Source organism: Trifolium pratense, linkage group LG1, assembly GCF_020283565.1.
Source record: "Trifolium pratense cultivar HEN17-A07 linkage group LG1, ARS_RC_1.1, whole genome shotgun sequence".
NCBI classification, from domain to species: Eukaryota; Viridiplantae; Streptophyta; class Magnoliopsida; order Fabales; family Fabaceae; genus Trifolium; species Trifolium pratense.
Genome location: NC_060059.1, coordinates 43,945,960 through 43,969,167, shown reverse-complemented (window position 1 = coordinate 43,969,167; position 23,208 = coordinate 43,945,960). Strand labels below are relative to the sequence as shown.

Genomic DNA, 23,208 nt, shown 5'->3' with positions numbered 1-23,208 from the left:
TTTTAGAGAGAAAAACACATTCAAGCACTCAAGAGAGCGGATTTCTAGATCACTCGAGCGTTTGTTAATGCTATTTTATTTATAATCTTCAAAACTCTTATGTTATGTCTATTATTATATATTGTCACTAGTTAGACAACCGATTAGATAATTATAGTTCCAAAATTTGATTTTAAATATAATAATAAACTGTGTAGTTGAAGAGACTATCACTAAAAATTTCCCCTTTTAAAGAGCTATCAAACAATGCAGAACCTTGTTTAAGTATTGAAGGGAATGGTGCAAGTAAAAATGGGCCTTCATCTAATAGTTCAGCATCGACTAATAATTTGTGTTGTAACGGGGAGAGGGATGTTAGTAACGCCTCTAAAAATATCGATGCGGTAGGCCGTTCTGTACCCAAGTTACTGCTTAAAAATAACTCTCAATTGTCTGGGCAGAGAGGAGGTGATCAAAGCAATTTGTTGGGGACACGCATTGTAGAAAAGCAACACACTGACCCGTGCCAAATTCGTACTATCTTGAATGGAAAAGTTGGTGTCGGACGCTCGTCTAATAACTCTAAGCTTGGAAAATCTGTTTCTATATCTAATGGTGTCTCTACACAAGCCTTACCTCAACCTTGTTCTCGCAATCCAGTCGGAAGATGCAAGAAACCAAAACTTGCAGCTAACTCCTTATCATCTGCAGGTGGCATTTTGTGTTGTAGTTCTTTACATTCCTCTGACATAAGGAATTGTAATAGTAGAATTCAAAATAACAGAGATAAGGAGGTGACATCAAAGGTTTGGAAGGGTGCCAAAGATTTGGGTGTAGGAGGAATAGGAGTTGAAGAAGTTTGCATTAGTCATATTCATAACAATGAAAAAAGAGACAAAGAGGGAAGAATTCAAAGGGAGCAACTTAAGAAGGTTCCTAAATGAAGATAGTCTCTTTGAATATGAGAGGGTGGGGGGGGGGGGGGGGGGGGGGGGGAGTGCTAAGAGGAGGAGATTGAGCCGGTTAATAAAAAATGGTTCGTTCGATCTTTGTATGATTCAAGAAACAAAGAGAACAAACTTTGAAGATCACTTTATTCATACTTTGTGGGGGCACCAAGACATTTTGTGGGTGGCGAAGGAAGCAGATGGACTTTCAGGGGGGCTGTTAACAATTTGGAATGCTAATTTATTCAAATTGTTACATTCTTTCATTGGGGATGGTTTTGTGGGGTTGTGCGTTGAATGGGAAGGTATGATGCTGAATATTGTCAATGTGTACTCCTCGTGTAGCTTAGCGGGTAAAAGAAAGTTATGGGAAGATTTGTTGGATATAAAACGCAGTTCTAGAGGTGAGTGGTGTATTGGAGGGGATTTTAATGCGATCCTCCACTCTTCTGAAAGAAGAGGGTGTAGTGTCGATAGACGTTTGGGAGAGATTACTTCTTTTACAGAGTTTGTGGAAGATATGGAGCTTATAGACATGCTGGTTCTGGGAAAGAAGTTTTCCTGGTTTAGTCCTGATGGTAAATCTATGAGTAGACTAGATAGATTTTTGCTATCGGAAGGTTTCGTGGAGAAGAGTGGTATCACTGGTCAATGGATTGGGGATCGTGACATATCTGATCATTGCCCGATTTGGTTACTTAGTTCGGCTTGTGACTGGGGACCTAAACCTTTTAGGGTGGTAAATGCTTGGTTGGAGCATCCTGACTTCAAAACCTTTGTGGAATCTTCGTGGAAGAGTTATAACATTCAAGGTAAGAAAGCTTTTGTCCTTAAAGAAAAGCTTAAACTATTGAGGGAGAGCTTGAAGAAGTGGAACAAAGAGGTTTTTGGCATCCTTGACCTCAATATTGACAAGACAGTTGCAGATATTAATGTTTTTGAAGGCCTCATGGAAAATGATGTAGGTGACTTAGATTACATTAAGAGGGACGCGCTGAATAAGGATTTTTGGAAACAAATACATCTTAAGGAAAGTATGATTAAGCAGAAGTCGAGAACAAAATGGGTTAGAGAAGGAGATTCAAACTCTAGATATTTTCATCAGTCGATAAAGAGCAGGAGACGCCGAAACCAGCTTGTAGCTCTAAAAGATGGTGAAAATTTGGTTCAAGGTGTTGTTGAAGTCAAGACTTTTGTGAAGAATTTTTTTGCTCATAACTTTGCCGAAGACTGGAGTAATCGCCCTAACTTAGACGGTATCCACTTTAAAACTTTATCAGAGTCTGATAATATTTCTCTTTTAGCACCTTTCTCTGTTGGTGAAGTTCGTGATGTGGTTTGGAGTTGTGATGGGAACAAATGCCCAGGACCCGATGGTTTTAACTTCAACTTTTTGAAAGCGTGTTGGGATATTCTCCAAGAAGATATCATGAATTTTCTTCATGAATTTCATAGTCAAGCTATTCTACCTAAGGCAATCACTGCATCTTTTTTGGCTCTCATACCAAAAAAGGATCATCCACAGGTCTTGTCAGATTATAGGCCAATCTGCTTGGTAGGGTGCTTGTATAAAATTGTATCAAAGGTTTTGGCGGCGAGATTAAAACAGGTTCAAGGAAAATTGATTTCAGAGTGTCAATCAGCTTTTCTCCCTAACAGACAAATTTTAGATGGGGTTATGATTGTGAATGAATTGATCGACTTGGCGAAGAGAAGGAAAGATAAATGTTTACTGCTGAAAGTAGATTTTGAAAGAGCCTATGATACTGTAAATTGGTCTTTTTTGGAGTATATGATGCTTCGCATGGGTTTGCGCTTGGTTGGATTAAGTGGATAAGAGCTTGTATCTTTAATAGCTCAATGTCGGTTCTAGTCAATGGTAGTCCTACTGAGGATTTCGTGGTTGGCAAAGGTTTGAGACAAGGTGATCCGTTATCTCCTTTTCTCTTCTTGATAGCAGCCGAGGGTCTTACAGGGATGATGCAAAAGGCTGTTGGTAATGGAATGTTCCATGGTTATAAGATCTGCGACGAACTACTCTTCCATACTCTTCAATTTGCAGATGACACAATTTTGATTGGTGAAGGGAATTGGGACAATTTATGGTCTATAAAAACTGTGTTGCGAAGCTTTGAGTTAGTCTCTGGTCTGAAAGTTAATTTCTTTAAAAGCAAGCTATATGGGATTAACTTGGATGCTACTTTCTTGAACGCTGCTTCAACTTTTCTTCATTGTGGTGTAGAGTCCATCCCTTTTCGTTTCTTAGGTATTCCAGTTGGTGCCAATCCAAGGAGAAAATTAACGTGGAACCCTATTGTGGATAATATGAAGAAACGCCTTAGTATTTGGAACAGCCGAAACTTGTCCATCGGTGGAAGAGTTACCCTCATCAATTCAGTTTTATCTAGTCTTCCGCTATATTTTTTCTCTTTTTTTAAAGCACCTGCTTGTGTTTTAAAAGAATTAACAAGTATCCAACGCAAGTTTTTATGGGGTGGGAGCTTGGACAACAACAAGATGTGTTGGGTTAGTTGGGATACTATATGTCTCCCAAAAGATAAAGGAGGTTTGGGTATTAAGAATCTTGATTTGTTCAATCAAGCTTTACTATGCAAATGGAAGTGGAGAGGGCTTAGTGAATATAACACTTTGTGGTGCAAGTTACTGGTGTATAGATATGGGTCAATGGCTGGAAATTTTCTTCTGGATGTCAACAAGAATGTTAGAGTTCAATCCATTTGGTGGCGCGACATCTTAAGGATAGGAGGTGAAGAGAGCGGAGGTTGGTTCAAATCCAACGTGTGCAATGTATTAGGATCCGGCAATCTTATCCGTTTTTGGCAAGAAAGATGGTTGGGTCATGAAAGTTTCATGAATTTATTCCCTCAATTGTATGCAAAATCGTTGCAACCTGATGCTCCTATAGCTGTTTTCGGTTCTTGGAGTGATGATAATTGGACTTGGAGTTTTGATTGGGCTGTGGAGCTAGCGCGAGATGATATGGATGCTGCAACTGAGATGTCGATTTTGTTAGCAGATATTAGGCCTAAGAAGGAATGCTTGGATCATCGAAAATGGCTCATGAACCATGCCGGTATGTTTACGGTAAAATCAACATATTGTTTCCTGCAAAACTGTGATTCATTTTTGACTATTAATAGTAATGTGGTGGATGCGCTGCAAGATTTATGGATGAACGATGTACCGTCTAAAGTGAACATATTTGGATGGAGATTGCTATTAGCACGACTTCCGACCCGTATGGCTTTGGTAAGAAAAGGAATTATCAATAATCTACGTGAGTTTTGTTGCATGTTTTGCTTTAGAGAAGAAGAAGACATAGATCATTTATTTTTTAATTGCTCTGTCTCAATTCAAGTTTGGAAGAAAATTTATAAGTGGATGGCTGTGGATTTCATCCCCTTTGAGGAAGGGTGGAAGCACTTCATATCTTTTGGTGATTTGGTGAAGAGTAAGAGACTTGCTAAAACTCGTCATGTCATTTGGTTAGCAACTACTTGGAGCATATGGCGTACTCGGAATAATATTGTGTTTCGAGGAGATATGTTTAATTTGGATGCTTTGATAGATCAAATTATCTTTATTTCTTGGTTTTGGTTTATAGGTCGGTTGAGAGTTAATATTTCTTTTGTATTTTCTGATTGGTGTAATGATCTGTTAGTTTGCATTGATAGCATCTAATGGTTTTCGTTTGAATTGTAAGGGTTGAGTGCCCCTTGTACTCCTTATAATTCAATTTTTGCTTATCAAAAAAAAAAAAAACTAAAAATCCTGTAATTAACACACATTAAAATGTTAAAAATGTGTACTTGAAGCACTTTAAGAGACTTCAAACCTAAGAACAATGGAATCTACCATTTATAATAGTTTCCAATGAACCCCCAACAACTTCCAAATTACATGAGAGATTATTCAAAAAAAATTGTGAAACACAATAGACGATGTGTCACCTCAAAATTAATTTAATTAAGTTCCGCCATTGATTAAGTTAATTTTGCCATATATGATATCAGTTTTACCATATTAATTTTACTAGTTTCATTAATTTTAAATATAAACCTCCAATATTTTTCACTCTTTGGAGACCAAAACCTAAAAATTCGAGAAGACTGAAGAATAATTTAAAAAAATTCTCGAGTATATTCCTTGAGCACTGTCCCTTGTGTGTATTATGATGATTAAATTAGACCGTGTTAGACAGTTTGAAACTTTGTATTCCTTTAATGTAATATTATTGCCTTAAGGTTAATCATGATCAATATGTCTATATGAAAAATCACAAACACACATAAACATGATTTATTAAACGCGCATGCAAGCATGCATGAATTTTTATATACATATATATATATATATATAAACTCAATCCCATTATGAAATTTGTCATTATTTTTGTTTGTTTTATTATATAATAATCTTCAAAGACACGTGAGAGGGCAGGAAGGAAGTAGACAAACATAAGTGTTAATCAAATTTCAAAGCTAAACAAAGAAAGACAGAAAGGCTATATTGGGATTGGAGCTCTAAAATTATCAACTTAAAGGCATGGGTTCAGTTACAGTAGATATAACACTGACAAATTAAACAGCTAGTATATTATAAAAATATGTCCACCATTTTTAGTACTCCTAAAGTATAGTACTAGTATGAATATTGAATAAGCCAACTGGCATAAAATATGTTCACAATTTGGTAAAACCAATTTTTTATATAGAAATTAATAAAAATAAAAATACTATAATGAATAAATTAAAAAAATTATCAAATTAATCTTATTCAATATTGATGTATTTTGTGATATACTGTATAGTTTAACTCCCTGTGTTCAAGCTTTGAACCTAGTGAAGAAGTTATGTTGTTATATATTCATCATTTTACAGTAAGGACTGCAACGTCGGTCCAACAAATTTAGAGGTTTAAAATAAGATTTAAAATGAGACACTTTAAAATTTAAACCATTAAAATCATTAAATCTTACAGTATTAAACAATAAAAAAATACTAAAATTTATTAATAGTAAACGTAATAATTAAAATTTATATCAAGTGATGATCGAAAATTAATAAAATTATACTATATATTAATTTGAATTGAGTGTTCAGATAAGAACATTCTGATTGTGAAAGTTATTTTGTCAGATCTGTATTTGATGATGATTGGTGTGATTTTCTAGTATTTAAGGGGGGAAATGTACCTGAAAAATGTTAGCACTCAAACGCTCAAGTCAGTATATGAATGAGGTGAGAGAAAGCGCTAGAAGAATTGGGATAGAATGTGTGTACTTTGGGAGTGAGTGCATGAAAGTTTATATAGTGGAATATTAGGGTTAACAATATGTTGGTATCCTCCATGTGTAGAGAGGATCAACTACAAATATTTTCTGAAGTGACATTTATCCGGTGTTTACAAGCGTATACTGGAGCTATGGACCCTCATTTTTTGATCTTGCGTACTTTCGTAGTTGTTTGAGAACCATGTGGAAGTCTTATCTGTTTAAATGAGCCCTTTGGTATTTTGGGCTTTAGGCGCCATCCCAGAACATAATAAAGTTGAGGGCTATTAAAATTTGAGGTTCAAAGTGGCTGCCTCACTTGCCTTTCCTTTTTTTTGATAAGCAACGTTAGTCGTTAGTATTACAATGTTAGTTTTTTTCTCACTTGCCTTGTCTTTCCTTTGGTCGGCCATGAAGAGTTGAAGTATCTCTTGTATTCTTTTTAATAAAAAAATTTCTTATAAAAAAAGTAAAGTAAAAAAATATTAATTTGACAATATGATGCATGTAATATTAATAAAATTAAATGGTACAATCCTAAAATTTGTGATGGGTGGAGAAAGAAGGAATGAAAGATGAGGACAGGAAGAATTGTGTATGTAAGAGAGGATATGGGTGATGGAAATGGGCGTCTGAAATAAAAAGCATATGTTTCCTATGTGTATAACAAGTGTGTCGAGTAAGTGAAGTTTGGATGAGGGCATGAAGTGATATAGGCCACTATCCACTTACTATATATATATATATATATATATATATATATATATATATATATATATATATGTTTTCTTATTTAATCAAACACCACTATACTATAGTGCACCATCTTAAGTTATAACCCATAACTTGTTCAACATAAACAATTTTTATTTTTTTTTGCAACATAAATAAAATACATTGTCAGAATTTCCCATCCACAGCAATTGATTAATTGAACAATGCATCCTCTTTTTTTTAAAAAAAATAAAATAAAATTATAAAGTTTGTGATTTTTTTTCCTTTTATGGTGGTTAGTTGGAAAGTTTTTGATGAATCATTTGGTTAGTGATGTATTCCTCTTATGGATAAAAACTTTTTTCTATGATTTGTTAGACACTTTTGAGTAAAGAACCAATACAAAACATAACAAGTGGAAAGGAAAAGAGATGAGGGGAACAAAAATACCAGTGTTCCTCTTGTGTACATAATTGGCACTATAATGACTTGTGACTGGCCGTGACAAGTGCTTATTTTCTTGGATAAACTCAAATTCTACTCTTTCACATTAGTTGTCTCAACAAGACACATACTCCCCCCATTTATCAAAATTTTGAGATGGTGGAATAATTCACAATATATATATATTTATCAAAACATTTAGATGGTGGGATATTGGCTGTAATCCAGCTGTTTCAAAAATTGATATTCACAGATGGTGATAACAAATGTTGATGTATTTGGATCCATTTAAACATTTAAAATAAAGGGAATTTTTCAAAAGATGTACGAAGAATAAATTAGATCGGGTTGTATTTGTATTTTATCCGACCTTAATGCATGTTAGCTTGGATTTGACCCTTACTCTTGTGTCAATTTAGACTTGATTCGTCCTTTCACATGAACAAGTCTTTAGACATCCTTTTATCGTGTTTTTTTTTTTTAAACAGGACAAATTCATAGATTGAATTGCATTTTGAACACTTCTAAACATTGTTGTTGATGCTTAATAAGCAACACAGCTAATTAAGCATCCGAGTAGAGATGACATGAGCCTTCATTTGATAAGTAAGTTGAGTTTTGAGCTTCATGAGAGTTAGGCCAAACATCAAGATTTAAAGAGCACTAACTGTCCTTATGTTGGATGCGGGAGTTGAACATATGCTCTTTTGAATTATAAATTAACTTTTCATCAACGAAGTCTAATCTAAAATATTAATAAAACGATCAAACATGTAAATAATTGGTACAAATAAAACAAATTTAGAACAAAACATATATTAATACAAATTTAGATTGTGTGCAGTTTAACTGCATGTAATCAACTCATATCTGAACTGCGATTAAATTTAGATGGTTTATGCTGATTTTAATTTTCTTAAATTTAAAATACTGCTGAGGTTTAAAATATGAAGTGTCCAAACTTTATGGGGAGCTCTAAATGTGTCAACCTCATGTAGTGACAACTTTCTGAATGTACCTACGAAGCATCGCCGATACGATACGACATCGATACGGTGATATGGAAAGTTTTTCAAAATTCTCGATACGATGCGGCCGCGATACGTTATTTAAAAATTAAATTTAAAATTAAATATATATAAATGCATAATATACAAACATGACTAAAATCGATAATGATAAAAAATTAACATTCAAATTACTCAAATTGAGCAAACAAATAACAATTACATATCTTAAATTAAGTACTACCCAAATGAGAGAGTGAGATGAGTAACTTAATTGGTTAAGCTAGTTGAGCTAAGAGTTAAGGAATTGGAAATCCATAGTTCAAGTCCTAACCAGGAGAAAAACTAACACAACAATATAATTTACTAACAATTTGCTTATAAAAAAAAATACGTACTACCCAAAGACATAGTTCGTAACATCATACTCTAACATTCGATACTTAAGAGAAAACACGAATTGTATCAGTCTCCTTTCCTACGTTTTCATCATCAAAGAGCATTAATTGTCTGATACTTTTCCGATACGCGTATAAGAGAAATATCCGACACATATCGATTATATTTTTTATAAAAAAATAATATTAATTTCCGATACTTGTATCGGAGAGTATCGATATCAAGTACATATCAAACACGATACTTCGTCATTTTTAGAGTATCGGGACTTCACAATGCACACAAACCTTGATTTCCAAACATACCCTTATCTTAAGCGGAAAAAAAAAATCCAAAATTTGAAGTCAGACTATAGTCCCGACCATACCCTGTTTCTCCCATATCTCTTTCTTTGTTGTTACCAACCAATCAAATCCTAAAGAGTTTAGTGCAATTATTATTATTTCAGAAAGTATTTTTTAGGTTGGTTTTGAAGATTAATGACATGAGTAAATTAGTAATTCTATTAATAATTACTTTGTGGGTGAAAAGTTTTTTTTATATATTTGTGGATTGCAATGCAGTTAATTTTCATTTGTGTAATGAAATTAGAGTTGTCATATGGCCAGGTCTTTTAGCCCTTTAGGACCGAGTAGCCCGTAATATGTGTAGAATCGGGCACAGGTAGTAAATTTAGAGTCCGTCTTGAAATAAGGTCTTTTAGTCCGCCCATATAAAACTCAGGTCTTGTTAGTCTAAGTTATAAGAATTTTGTACCTTGCCATGAGTTTGATCTCTGACTCAGTTAGGAGATAATTCACGTTATGTGTCCTATGGATTCGTCATCAGAGTTTAGTCACCTAAATTTAATCCCAATCTCTATTGGGAGAGAAGGAAAAACTATGTTGTGTACCCAACTAATTTCTCAACGGAGTTTAGTCACCTAAATGACAGTAGAAATTTTGTGCCAGTAACATGATAATGAAAATATCCACAGTTTTTCAAATGACAACCTAAACTTTCACCTTTATGAAAGTAAAAAGAAAAATTGATATGATAATTAAGATAGTTTAGACCACAAATAGATTCATTGTTGATTACTCTCTTCAACCTCATATATAAACAACCGTTCATCTTTTAAGTTTATAAACAATGATACTCCCTCCGAACACAATTATAAGCAAAAAACACTTTTTAGATTCATTAAAATAATAATGTATTCAGTCTATATTATTAACTATATACATTACATTTTTTTTTTTTTTGGTAGTAAAAGAGGGCTAACGCCCAAAAAGAAAAGAACTATAGAGTTACATGAAAATTTCTAGGCATGTAAATCCCAGAAAAATCATCAAAAAGAAGACTCGAAACCTCATTTGGAGGAGTCTACATAACATGAATATTAAAAGAATTCAGAGAAAAGCTGAAATTAGCCAGCCAATCAGCACTTCTATTTCTCTCTCGCCAAGTATGATACATTACATTTTCAATAAACCTAAAAAGTGATTTTATTTCCTTATAATTGTGTCTGGATGGATGAAGTAACAACAAAACATGATTACGTTACATGTTAGTACTAATTACTAGTACTATGTTAGTATTAATGTTGTTTGTTATAGGAATGGGAAGAAAAGAATGTAGTGACGATGTTGATTAGGCAGAACAGAACACAAGGACATTTAGGTAGGTCCCACAACAATAGTTTGTCACTTTGTCTTGTCCGCGCGTGCTTACCAACTCACTCACATGCGACTGTGAATGAAATATGAATGAATGAAGTTGTTGTGTTATTTTGTTGTTTATATAAACCCAAAGGGCATTTTGAAAGTGTAGCGGTGAAGCAATAAACCAAGCAATAGCATTTCATTTCAATTTCAACAACTGAGTTAGTGAGTAAAGTGTGTAGTTAGTTACTTAATCATTCATTTTCATTTTCATTTTCTTTTCCATATATTTATGCATTTTCATTTTCCCATATATATATATATATATATATATATAAAACATAAGCTCAAACATTGCATCATCCATCATCACATAAGCATAGTCACATAGTGTGTGTGTGTGTGTTTGTGAGTGAGTACAAACTAGTAAAGTTGCAAGAAAGAAACAAATACAAATGGAGACAAATGGTGAGATAAGAGTATCATCAAAGTTCAAGAGGGTTTGTGTGTTTTGTGGGAGTAGTCCTGGCAAAAAAAGTAGCTATCAAGATGCTGCCATTCAACTTGGAAACGAATTGGTATATACTAATACTTATACAAAAAGGGTTTCTTTTTCTTATTTCTTTATTTATTTTTATTTTTTTTATGTATGGTGTGTAAATATTTAAACTTTATGACATGACATATTCAATATTTCAGTTGGGTCAGTTCCTTGTGTTCATAACATGTTTGTTGTTAGTTCTAACTTAAACAAACTATGTCTCTTTTTTTCTTGGTTAACTTAGTTTCTAACATAACATCTATTTCATTCAAAAGATACATTTTTTTTAGAAAGTATCAATTTTTCACATCATAAATCTTAATGGTATGTGAAGGTGTCAAGAAATATTGATCTAGTGTATGGAGGAGGAAGCATTGGTCTAATGGGTTTGGTATCACAAGCTGTTCATGATGGTGGAAGACATGTCATAGGGTATTATTATGACCCTTTCTTTCTCTCTTTTCCTCAAAGTTTTCATTTTTATATTGTGCTTATTATGTTGGTCTTTTTATCCATTGACACTGTATTTTTGTCATGTTATTGTCTTTTGCAGAGTTATTCCCAAGACACTCATGCCTAGAGAGGTATGTATGAAAAGCTTTTAGTCTTTTTTCTCTTTATCATTCAAAAAGGGTCAAACTTTATTATACCCTTTTTCCATTTGATACTATATTCTATCTAGTTGTATTCATGTTCTGTATCTTCAATTTAAGTTAACTAGTTAAGCTTCTTGGTAATTTCATAGTTTCGTTGTTAAAGTTAGTTCTTTTGGCTAGATAAAAATGAAGAAAAGTAAAACTAAAGTGTGAAAAATAAAACTCAATAAATGGATCTTGCAGTCTTTTGTTTTACTTCAGTGGCTTGTACTGAGACTGAATTTTTCTTCTCTTTTGTTTTGATCTTTATTACCTCTTCACTTTTTGAATTTTTGTTCTTATTTTCTGTTCCATTTTCTTGTCCTTTTTTACAGCTAACTGGTGAAACGGTAGGAGAAGTAAAAGCTGTAGCAGATATGCATCAAAGGAAGGCAGAGATGGCTAAGCATTCAGATGCTTTTATTGCCTTACCAGGTTAGCCTGAGACCTAACAATAGTACAAATTGCTTATAGCTTTTCTAGCTATATCATGTAGCATTGATCATATCTCAGTCTTTAATGCTTTCTTATAATAAGCTAATAAACCTGTTCTTTAAAACCCTTTTTTGACTTAAAACATTACTACTAAAGGTCTTATCACGCCTAATCACGAATATTTAATTTTGATACTCTCGCTGTCTATCACTTTTGAAAGTTTTACACTTTCAAAAAGTCACGGTCAATCGTATACGTAGACTTTAGAAGTAGTTATCATTGAAATCAAGCGTTTTTAATGATCTGAGTAACAAGTCTTTATAGTGATAGTGTATATAAATTAAATCCTAATTAGTATATAGTTGTTTATGATTTTAAAGTCATTTGTAAAAGATAATGATGATTTACTCAGTGCTCCACTTTAAAAAGAATCATATCAAATTTAGTCAAATAAAAATGACACTGCCACTGCAAAATGATTTTGTAACTTGATATATCCCAAATGCTATGATGATTAGAGAGTGACCCTTCAAAACTGGCTGATCCTTACATTGCCTCAGACCATTTGACATATTTGGCTAAAATTTTGTACTGCTTTGACTCTGAACAACTGTGGTTCTCTTGGTTGAATCTACTTTCCTTGGAATCATGACGTTTTTGTACCAAACTTACTTATGGCTTTGATAAAGAAAGGATACAAAGCAAAAGAATAACTGTCACACACAAGTTAATGGTTTTCAAATAGCACCTGTACCTGTCATGGAAATGATGCTTCTTTTAAAACACTTTTTATTTCTGGTATTAGTTGTTATCATTCTGTGATGCTGAAAATTAGTGACTTATACAGAAGACAAAGTTTCCAATCACTCTTTCTTGGTATCCCTTGCAAGAAAGAGTGAAGAGTATCTGAATTCGCAGCTGTAAGCCTGTAATGATACCACATAGTTATACGTTGTAATCAATCTCAGCCAATAATTTGGGATTAGACGAAGTAGAATACTTATTCACTAAATGAACATTAAACAATAATGCCATCTTTAGATTTAATAGTCGAGATAACTGCGTGACATAGTTATTGTAGGGAATCTAATGAGAAGCTATTAATTTACTCAACAGTTGATATGCAAATTACATGCAGGTGGTTATGGGACTCTAGAGGAGCTTCTTGAAGTCATAACATGGGCTCAACTCGGGATTCATGACAAACCGGTAAATGACTTGTACCATTTTGTTAAGGAACCTTTATTACAAAATCAATTCATTTAAAATCAATTTTTACGTTGTGTTATTATCCTAACTAGAATTTACATTCCACATAGGTGGGATTAGTAAATGTTGATGGATACTTTAATTCATTACTGTCATTCATTGACAAAGCTGTCGAAGAAGGATTTATTAGTCCAAATGCGCGCCACATAATTGTATCAGCACCTACATCAAAAGAGTTAGTGAAGAAATTGGAGGTAATTAATTTTCATAGGATCATGAGATAATATCTAAGTATTTTTTTTAAATAATCACATTTTCTTCTGTGGAATTGAGCATTTACGTTTGATTCATCACAGGATTATGTTCCATGTCACGAAGGCGTTGCTTCGAAGTTGAGCTGGCAGATGGAAAAACAACTTGCTTATCCTGAAGAGTATAACATCTCAAGGTAGCTGAGAGTAGTTTACTTGATGTGCAAGGAAGATGAAACTATATAGAATTTTCGAGGTGGAAAAAAGCTACTGTGGAATATCCCTATTCTGTTTTTTCTTTATTCCTCCTGAAGAAAAGAAATTTCTTCTGTAAAGTACTGTGATTGACCTGAAGAAAATGTGAAATTACTATGTACCTCTCTTTTGAAACTACTGATTTCCCTTCTAAGTTGTAAGTAGTACTAGGGGCTTCTGAACTTATTAGTCAATGACAACTAATTTTACCCCTTTAATTAATTAATCTATTTCTTATTATGCTTTTATGCTTGGTACTACTGGTTTCGTGCTTGATATTTTGCTCAGTCTAAAAAGCATTAAAAGTATCTGGATGAAGTGTTGGGAAAGTAATAGGAAAAAAATCTCTGTTAGACATATTGGCTTTGGCTTTAGACTTAGAGGGGGTGAATAAGTCGATGGAAAGGAAGATAATCCGAAATAAAACCGTATATGAAATTCAATGATTACAAGCATGCTAAGAAAAGGATTATTCGAGTTTCGAGAAAAAAAATCCAATAATCACGAATCAATAAACATTTCGATTATATTGCTCAAGGTTTACATGATTCCAATTAAGTGAAATATAACAAAAAACTTAGTTTGGAACTTTTATCGAGCAATTGGTATTCAGCCTTCAAAGTTTGATTCGAAAACAAATGAAATTGACACTAAAGTATTTTTATCATGGTGTGCAATGTAAAGAGTTTCTTTAAAAACAATGAAATTGAAATTATGGTATTTTGATTCCCTTCTGAAAAACAGTTTTTTAGTTTTTAAAAATTAAATCTAATTTTACAAAAGTGTTTTCAAAAACTGTTTTCTGTGTATCAATTTTTAAAACTAAAAAAGTAAAACAGGTTTAAAAAGAAGAAGCTTATTGGCATAGCGCTTGAAGATAATCATACGTATAATACCAATTGCAAATATCAAATTTTGTACTCTCGCAGACCATTTCTTCATCGTGTAACAAGACATATATACAACCCAACTGATCTAACCTGTTGATCAGAATAGATGGTCAATCCGTTGAGTAGCAATTCGTCCACCGGATGGGGGTTGTACCTGCAGGCGCTCCTATTCTTAAGTCAGCAAAGAGTTCAAGAGATACTATAGAGAAGAGAGAGTGTAAAGAATAGAACATCGGGTTCTCCCGTATAGGAGAACTTATATAGTTGCCCCCGACGCTGGGCCAAAGGTTGGTCTAATGGGCTGGAATAACCGGCCCAATAGACTCAACTGTCAAGATAGTCCATGTATCGTAGGGGAGGCGGTTATTTGCCCCTATCTTGGTTGGAGTCGTTCCACTATATGTGGGTAAGACCATGTACAATGGTCTCAACACCAAAATACATTCATCACCCACTTTTTCACTCCACATCATTTTCTCTTTCTTCCACCTAATCATTCAACACACATTCAACTTTTACACTCTCCAATGGTTTTTCTATTCAACACCCTACCCCACCACTTTCTCTACCCCACCACTTTCTATTTCATATTCTTATTTAAATTTAAATTTTTGTTTTTATGATTAAATAAAATTATAATTATCGATTAAAATTAAATTAAAATAATTAACACTTAACGATTTATTTTTTAGTTTTTTGTAATAAAAACAAAATTTATTTAATGAAATTATACGATACAAATCATCTTAACTTAATTTAAAATACAACACACAAGTAACGTAATTAGTACGATACAAATATTTTGAAATGCAATACAACACACAAGCAACATAATTAGTACGATACAAATAATTTAAAATGCGATAAACACACGAGCAACAACGTAATAATTAGTACGATACAATAATCTTCAATCACGTCCCATTCCAAACTTTGTCCATATGTGCTTCACTAAATCTGCTTGCAAATCTTGATGACCTTTTGGATCACGGAACTCGGATCTAGCACGCACATGATTTGCAAAAGCGGGTAACACCTCAGTCGAGTATGGTTGCGTTGCACTAGATCCACTTTCCTCAGATTGCTCAAAATCAGTCCAACGTTGAGCATATGAGTCTCGTTCATCCTCAACAATCATATTATGTAATATGATGCATGATCTCATTATGATACCCAAATCGGCTATGTCCCACAAGCGAGCTGGTTCACAGATGATTTTAAATCGAGCTTGAAGAACTCCAAATGCACGTTCGATGTCCTTCTGATATCCCTCCTAATATTTTGCAAATAACTTATCGGGTTCACTTTGAGGAAGTCTAATCGATTTGACGAAAGTTGGATAAGAAGGGTAGATACCATCAACTAGATAGTATGTCATATTATATGGACGTTGATTCACAAAGAAATTAACAGTAGGCGCATTTCCCTGTTCCACGTCATCAAACACCGGTGACCGGTCTAGAACGTTTATATCGTTCAACGTTCCCGGACATCCAAAAAATGCATGTCAGATCCATAGATCATGAGATGCAACTGCTTCAAGAATAACTGTGGTGGTTCCCTTATCCCCCCTAGTAAATTGACCTTCCCATGCTTTAGGACAATTTTTCCACTCCAGTGCATGCAGTCAATACTCCCAATCATCCCTGGGAACCCCCCGCATTTCACTAACATGTAGTATTTTTTGCAGGTCATCTTGGGTTGGTGCTCTCAGATACACTTGATCATACAATCGTATGATTCCTTTACAGAATCTACGTAAGCACTCCAATGATGTAGTACCTCCTATTTTGATGTACTCATCGACCGCATCTGCTGCTATACCATATGCTAACATACGCATAGTTGTGGTACATTTTGCTAAAGGTGATATACCTTCTTTATTGGCTGCATCAACTCGCTGGGTGAAGTAGTTATCACTACTTGAAAGGTCCCTAACAATTCGAAGGAAAACATGTTTTTGCATCCGGTAGCGACGACGAAACATTGCATCGTCATATGTAGGTTCATCGGCAAAGTAGTCGTCAATTAGTCTTTGGTTTGCCGCTACATGATCTCTTTTGAGATATTTTCTAGTACGAGGTGCATTATCTTCCAATATTTTCTGTCGACGCTCTCTAAATCGATTGAGTATATAAGCGTCATCAATTTCACGTCTTTGTTTGTAGGCTGCGATATCAAAATGAAATTTTATATGGATCCATTTTTTGTGATATTGGAAGTAGATTGGATGATATTTGGGATATTGGAAGTAGTTGGATGAGAATTGGGATATTGGAGGTAGATTGGTACATAAATGGTTGCATGAGTCCCTATTTATAAATGATAGACATATGACGGATTTGAAATAAATATTGTATAGAGTTAATTATCGGATAAAGATTAGATTTGATTTGGGTGGTAGACCACTGACGGATTTGAAATAAATATTGTATAGAGTTAATTATCGGATAAAGATTAGATTCGATTTGGGTGGTAGACCACTGACGGATTTGAAATAAATATTGTATAGAGTTAATTATCGGATAAAGATTAGATTCGATTTGGGTGGTAGACCACTGACGGATTTGAAATAAATATTGTATAGACTTAATTATCGGATAAAGATAGCAGACAATAATGTGGGATTGGTACTACACTGCCAAAATGATAGCATACAATAATGATAACATACAAAAATAATACCATACAATAATTTAAATGTCACAAACACTACACTGACATAAATCAACGCAATAAGATTAAAGCAAACACTACACTGACTTATTCAAACACAATAAAGCTGACATATTCAAATACAATAAAATTAAAGCAAACACTACAGATAAATACTTGCTTGAAATTAATCATCAAACAGTTCTTGGGCCAACTTTTCCAACATTTTTTTCTTCTGGTCATCGGGATGGTCGTCGGAACTTAACTGTAGATACAATTTCATTTTCTCCACTTTGTTAGCCTCTTGTTGCATCAATGTCATTTTCTCCATTTGTTCAAGCTCTTTCTCCCTTAATTGTTTGAATTCAGTCCATTCAGTTTCCACCACCTCCAAGGTTTCCTTGTTTTTTTTTTTTACCCTTTTTTTTAGCTGCCTCCCTACCCATAGGACGAGCACTAGATCCTACAGAGTTTGAGCCACATGCATCACTCTCGTGAGATCTCTTAGATCCACTACTTCCAGATCCTACTTGACTACTATAACGTGGTTGATCACGGAGAGCATTCCATTCTTCCATTAAAGTGAATCGAACATTCTTCCCACATGCATATATTTCCCGCGCTTTTGCCAAAACATCATTCTCGGACCAACCACTTCCTTGGAAACGCTTAGTGCCATCATAAGCGCCAATCCATTTACCCAGTATTTTGTTCATATAATTAAAACGGTTTCGGCATGCAACTCCATCACGCGGAGGATCGAATGAGCAATGCTCATTATAATAGTCGGCAATTTGACCCCAATATGTTTCACCTTTCTGGTTTCTCCCGACAACACTGCTTGTTCCAAATTTGATCCACCCACTAATTAGCACCAAATTTTGTTCAGTGTTCCATGATGGTTGCTGGTTTTTCTTGCTCTTAGGAGTTGAATCTTCATTAGCAATAGTTATTTGTGTTGAAAATTCGGGAAAGTTAGATGTACCACCACTCGGAAAATTTTCATTAACCATCGGCATGTAACCATTAAACGGGGGTGTTTGAGATGAATTTCTCAGCATAGATCCATAATATGGATGAAAGTTTGGAACAAAGGATGATTGGTTGAAATTTGGTGTTAAACCAAAATTAGGTATGTTTTGAGGATGTTGGTTGAAAAATTGATTTGAATTTTGATAATTGTTGGGGTTTTGATAATTGTTGGAGTTTTGATAATTGTTGGGATTTTGAGAATTGTTGGGATAATTAGAAGAATTGTTGGGATCCATTTCACTAAAAAAAGATTAAAACTTCAAAAGAAAGACTAATTAGAAAGATAATAATAGATTAAGATAGTGAAAAACTTGGTTTTTTTTTCTGTGTCCAAATGAAATGAACCAAGTCTCTATTTGTAGAGAAAAAAAAATCACGAATTTTGGTAAAAAAAATAAAAAATTAATTTGCAATGAGATAATTGAGTTCAAAGATAAAAATCAAAAAAATCGCCCGCCCCAATCAGAAGCAGCCATGTGGCCTGCTTTATCCCAAACGAGCTTCTCTCTCCGCGTTGAAGAAGCACTCACGCGTGCAGTCTGCGCGTGTTCTACACGCGCCTGTCTGGCCGAATCAAAGCGCGCCAGCTGTCCCCCGTGGCAGTGTTCAACACAGTTGAATATCTTCATCACCTCTTTCATCCACATCAGTTTAAACACCCCACTTGCAATGGTTTCAACACATCACTTGCAGTTGAAAGACAAATTCAACACCCCATTGCACTTGGTCTAATGGATAAGCTTCATGACTGGAGTGGCAGTTGGATAACTGAGCACGCGCTTATCGCGCTGTGAAGCCGTTACGTCGTGGAGGACATGTCATGTGCTGACGTGGTCGGGGAGACCTCCCCTTACTGGGTTGTGCCCCATATTCCGGGCAGGAGCATAATTGGGTCAGCTCTTGGCCCAGTCCAGAACACCGACGATATTAGAATGAGACAATGACCTGTAAATCTTGTACATATGTTGTACACTCCATTCAGCATTTATTCCTTGAAACTTACAAGCAACATACTTGTTATCTATCCTCCAAATCGAAAGCCTGCAGAAAAGTTCAATCATTATAAAAAGTAACACATGCCAACAAAGGTAAAGAAATAAATATGACATTAATATAAATTTGATTTGATAAACCTAAGGGATCTTCAACATTTCTCTAAAGCCGCCTTTCCCAAACAGATTCAATAGTCTTATTATCAAAAACTATGTAATTGTAAGCCACTCTCCTCAACCAAATTAATTACTTATCTCTTTATATAGTTTTGAAGAATGAATGTCTAATCCATTTTTGCTTCCTCAACCAAATTGTAATTTCCTTATTATTTTTATTTATTTATTTATTGTCTTAGATGAAGTGATAATCCACTGAAACTAAACTCACAAATAATTGTGAGATCCCGAGTTCCAACCCGGGTCACGACGTCCGACCTAATAATTTCGACATTTTTACCGGTTGAGCTAGGACTTATGGGACTATTTTTATTTATGTTTTATAGAATGATCTGGTTGAAGAAAAACAAACTATTGATCTTCCACTTAAATTGTCCAAGGATGCAGGTAAGATTATGTTTCCTTTAATCACAACAATTAACAATAAATATTGTTTCAAGTATATGGATAATTGAGATTCTCTTAACTTTATTGTTACAGATTCTGAATTTCAAAATGATTTTCGTATTGTCGAGAAAAGTTACTATGCAAAACTTGCAAATATAAAAATTATAAGTTGTTTCTTCTTCGTCTGTAAGTAGTTTCATTTAGTTAAAAAAAAAATTAGTTAATGTGAGTTTTTGTTGATTTATTTAATGTTATTCATACAATGTGATTTTGAACGGAGTGTGATGATAGATTAAAGAACATTGAAAGTGTTTTTAATATGAACATTTAACATGGTGTGTTTAAACAAAACATAAATAAAGGATTTTGAGTATGAGAACTTTACTATTACGTTTTAAAATGGAGAACTAAACATAACATAACAGAGAGAGAGAATAAAGATGGTTTAAAAATAGTTGGTATGTTAGTGTAATAAAATTCAACATATATATTTAAATAAATAGCTGTTTACGTTCATAAATTTTATGAAATAAACTATTTACAAACTATCAACTACTAATATATTTAAATACAGGCTGATCAAGAAGTCAACATTACGAGCCTTAAGTATGTCTACTCGTGAAAAATCATTGTCTACTTAAGATGAAAAAAAATTATAACTTTATACAATCTTTTAACTCTATTATTTAGAGCCTTTAATTAACTTTATACAAGCTAATTAGAATGGAGTTTATGCCCTTGTGTAACCATTGTATTTTTACATCCTAGACACTTCTCATGCTAGAAGATATGGATCAGCATATGTTGTCACCACGTCTAGCCTTTCAACTTGGTTGCAGATTAAACACATACGTATAAAATCTCGAAGAAAAAAAAAATAGTAAGCTGTGTATTTCAACTTGGTTGTAGATCAACATTATGAGGCTTAAGTATCGTATGCTCACGAAAAAGAGTAAGTTGTGACTGATCATGACCGAATGGACGTTTTCCATATAACATTTGGAACAAAATAATTCCACAGGACCATCCGTCCACCTTACAAAATAACACTTAGGCCAAAATGATTAATCAAATGGAAAAAGAAAAAAAAAGTGTCATACATAGTAGGATCGAAGAATGCTATCTCGGCAACATATCATTAACCGTTTCCCTTGAAGGAACCAGAGGAAATACGAGGCATCTAGCTGAAACACTCTGGAGGTAAATGCCTTTAAATATAAATCAAAGGATCTTGCTGATTCCAAAATCAATTACTTTGGCAATGCCAAACTCATTGAATAAGATGTTCGTGGGCTTCAGATCGTAATAAATAATATTCTCTATTTATTTATGGGTCATGTTAACATGTGCACCAAGGGCACATGTTAAGATTCTAAATATAGAAAATTGCATTTAATGTTAGAAAAAAATTTGATGTTTAAAAAGTTAAATGCACAAATTTCAATATATTATTTCTACTTTTGCTTCCTTAACATGTGCCTTTGGTGCACATGTTAACATTTTCCTTTATTTATTCATATACACGAGAGCTTGAAAAATCTGACACATTATCAGTTTTGGCTCATTCTTCGATAAAATCAAAGTTTCCTTAAGAATATTGTAAGACTTTTCTCTGATATAACAAAGGAGGAAATAACATAATTCATAAATCTTGACATAAACTTTTATCGTATAGTGTGTTTATGAATAAAGGAAGAAATAACAATATAAGTCACGTAAAGCAGTATAGAAATTTACCTAACATTCAGAAGGATCAACATATTAAATTGAATTTATTTTTTTTTACACATGAAATTGAGAATATATTAGTAACTCATAATGATACATTGTATCTTGCTACTAAACAAATGTTTATTGACATAACGCTTGAAGATTATCATAAGTATAATACCAATTGCAAATATCAAATTTTGATTCACATGTTTAACTAGAGTGTTTTGCATTTTACAGTAACAAACAAACTATTTTTATATTATCGAACATATTTTTATGGGAGTTTCTACGGTATATATGAAAAATTTCAATGTACCGATATATTAGATCAATTAATTAATAAATTAACGATTATTTTATAAATAAAAAAACTATTCGTCGATTATTGTATTTTAGATATGATAATTTCATAAGAAAAAACACAAGTTCAATGTTTTTTAAGCATTATACTAACTTTTTTTACATTTTTTCATAAAAAAATTCAATAATGACTATTATAAGTGATAAAAAATTCAAAAAATATATCATTTTATTTTTTTACAATTATCATAAATAGTATTTAATTATTATGATATTTTAAATAATAGAAAATGTTCATTTACCTAATATTTTAATAATTTAATGTATCGGCACATTGAGATTTTTCATATATACCGTAGAATCATCCTATTTTCATTCTCTCTTTGTTATGTTATATTTAGATCTCAATTTTAAACCATAATACTTGTTAAGATTTCCATGGTTTGGAGAAAATGGAGAAAACTTTAGAAAGTCTTCAAGATAGTAAAAATCATAAGGATTCATATTTGATAAAAGATGATGAAAATAGTACAATGATGGCTCTTATATAGAGCAATTTAGGGGTTAACTAACTAACTAACCACCTAATAACAAACTATAACAAACTCATATAAACTCTAACTAACTAATAGAAACTACTAACTAATCACCATTATTCTTAACATCCTCCCTCAAACTCAACATTGGAAAATTTTCCAATTTGAGTTTGAATTACAATGATTCTCAACATTTATTGTGAAAAAAAATGCAATCTAAAATTGCATTGCAGCAAATAACATGTGACCCAAGTCCAATAGGAATACAAGCATGTGATCCAGGGATAAAACAAGAAAAGAATCCAAGCTTAAGCCTTCTCCGAAACCTTCAGTGACCAATGAGTATCAAACACAACTAGATCAATCATTGACATAAGCTAATTTTCATGCTCCAGACACCCACAAGACCAAATTTCAATACTTGTAGGAAGCAAATTGCACTAACTACTAAGGCCTTCAGTCGATAGGCACCAAATAGCAGTAACAAGGTATGGGTATATCTCAGTAACCTTCACAAGTTACTTCATGGCAAGTAATTGAAACCAAATTCTCTCATCAATCTTCATACAAGCAGCATTGAAGAACAATATTGTAGAATTGGCTTCTATAATATTGTAATAGCCTCCCTCAAACTCATAGTAAGAGAATTTTTAGTATGAGTTTGGAAAACAAAACCAAAACTGATTAATCAACTTCAACAAATATCATCAACTATTTCAATTCTTAGAGTTGCTCCCAAAAAACTCCAAAATGATGGATGAAATTCCAAACTCA

The 23,208-nt window shown here is 33.3% G+C and overlaps 1 protein-coding gene and 1 pseudogene across 1 annotated transcript; one reads left to right on the top strand and one right to left on the bottom strand.

Annotated features, from left to right (window-relative positions):
* The first annotated feature begins 10,593 nt into the window (after nucleotides 1-10,593).
* On the top strand, nucleotides 10,594-14,000 carry LOC123907136 (cytokinin riboside 5'-monophosphate phosphoribohydrolase LOG3). Its single transcript, XM_045957246.1, has 7 exons — nucleotides 10,594-11,004; nucleotides 11,302-11,399; nucleotides 11,521-11,551; nucleotides 11,938-12,037; nucleotides 13,176-13,246; nucleotides 13,357-13,500; nucleotides 13,603-14,000. Exons 1-7 carry the CDS (start codon nucleotides 10,882-10,884, stop codon nucleotides 13,696-13,698), a joined length of 663 nt encoding a protein of 220 aa, XP_045813202.1. The 5' UTR covers nucleotides 10,594-10,881; the 3' UTR covers nucleotides 13,699-14,000.
* A 1,552-nt stretch (nucleotides 14,001-15,552) lies between these two features.
* LOC123907126 lies at nucleotides 15,553-18,358 on the bottom strand (annotated as a pseudogene).
* Nucleotides 18,359-23,208: the final 4,850 nt, after the last annotated feature.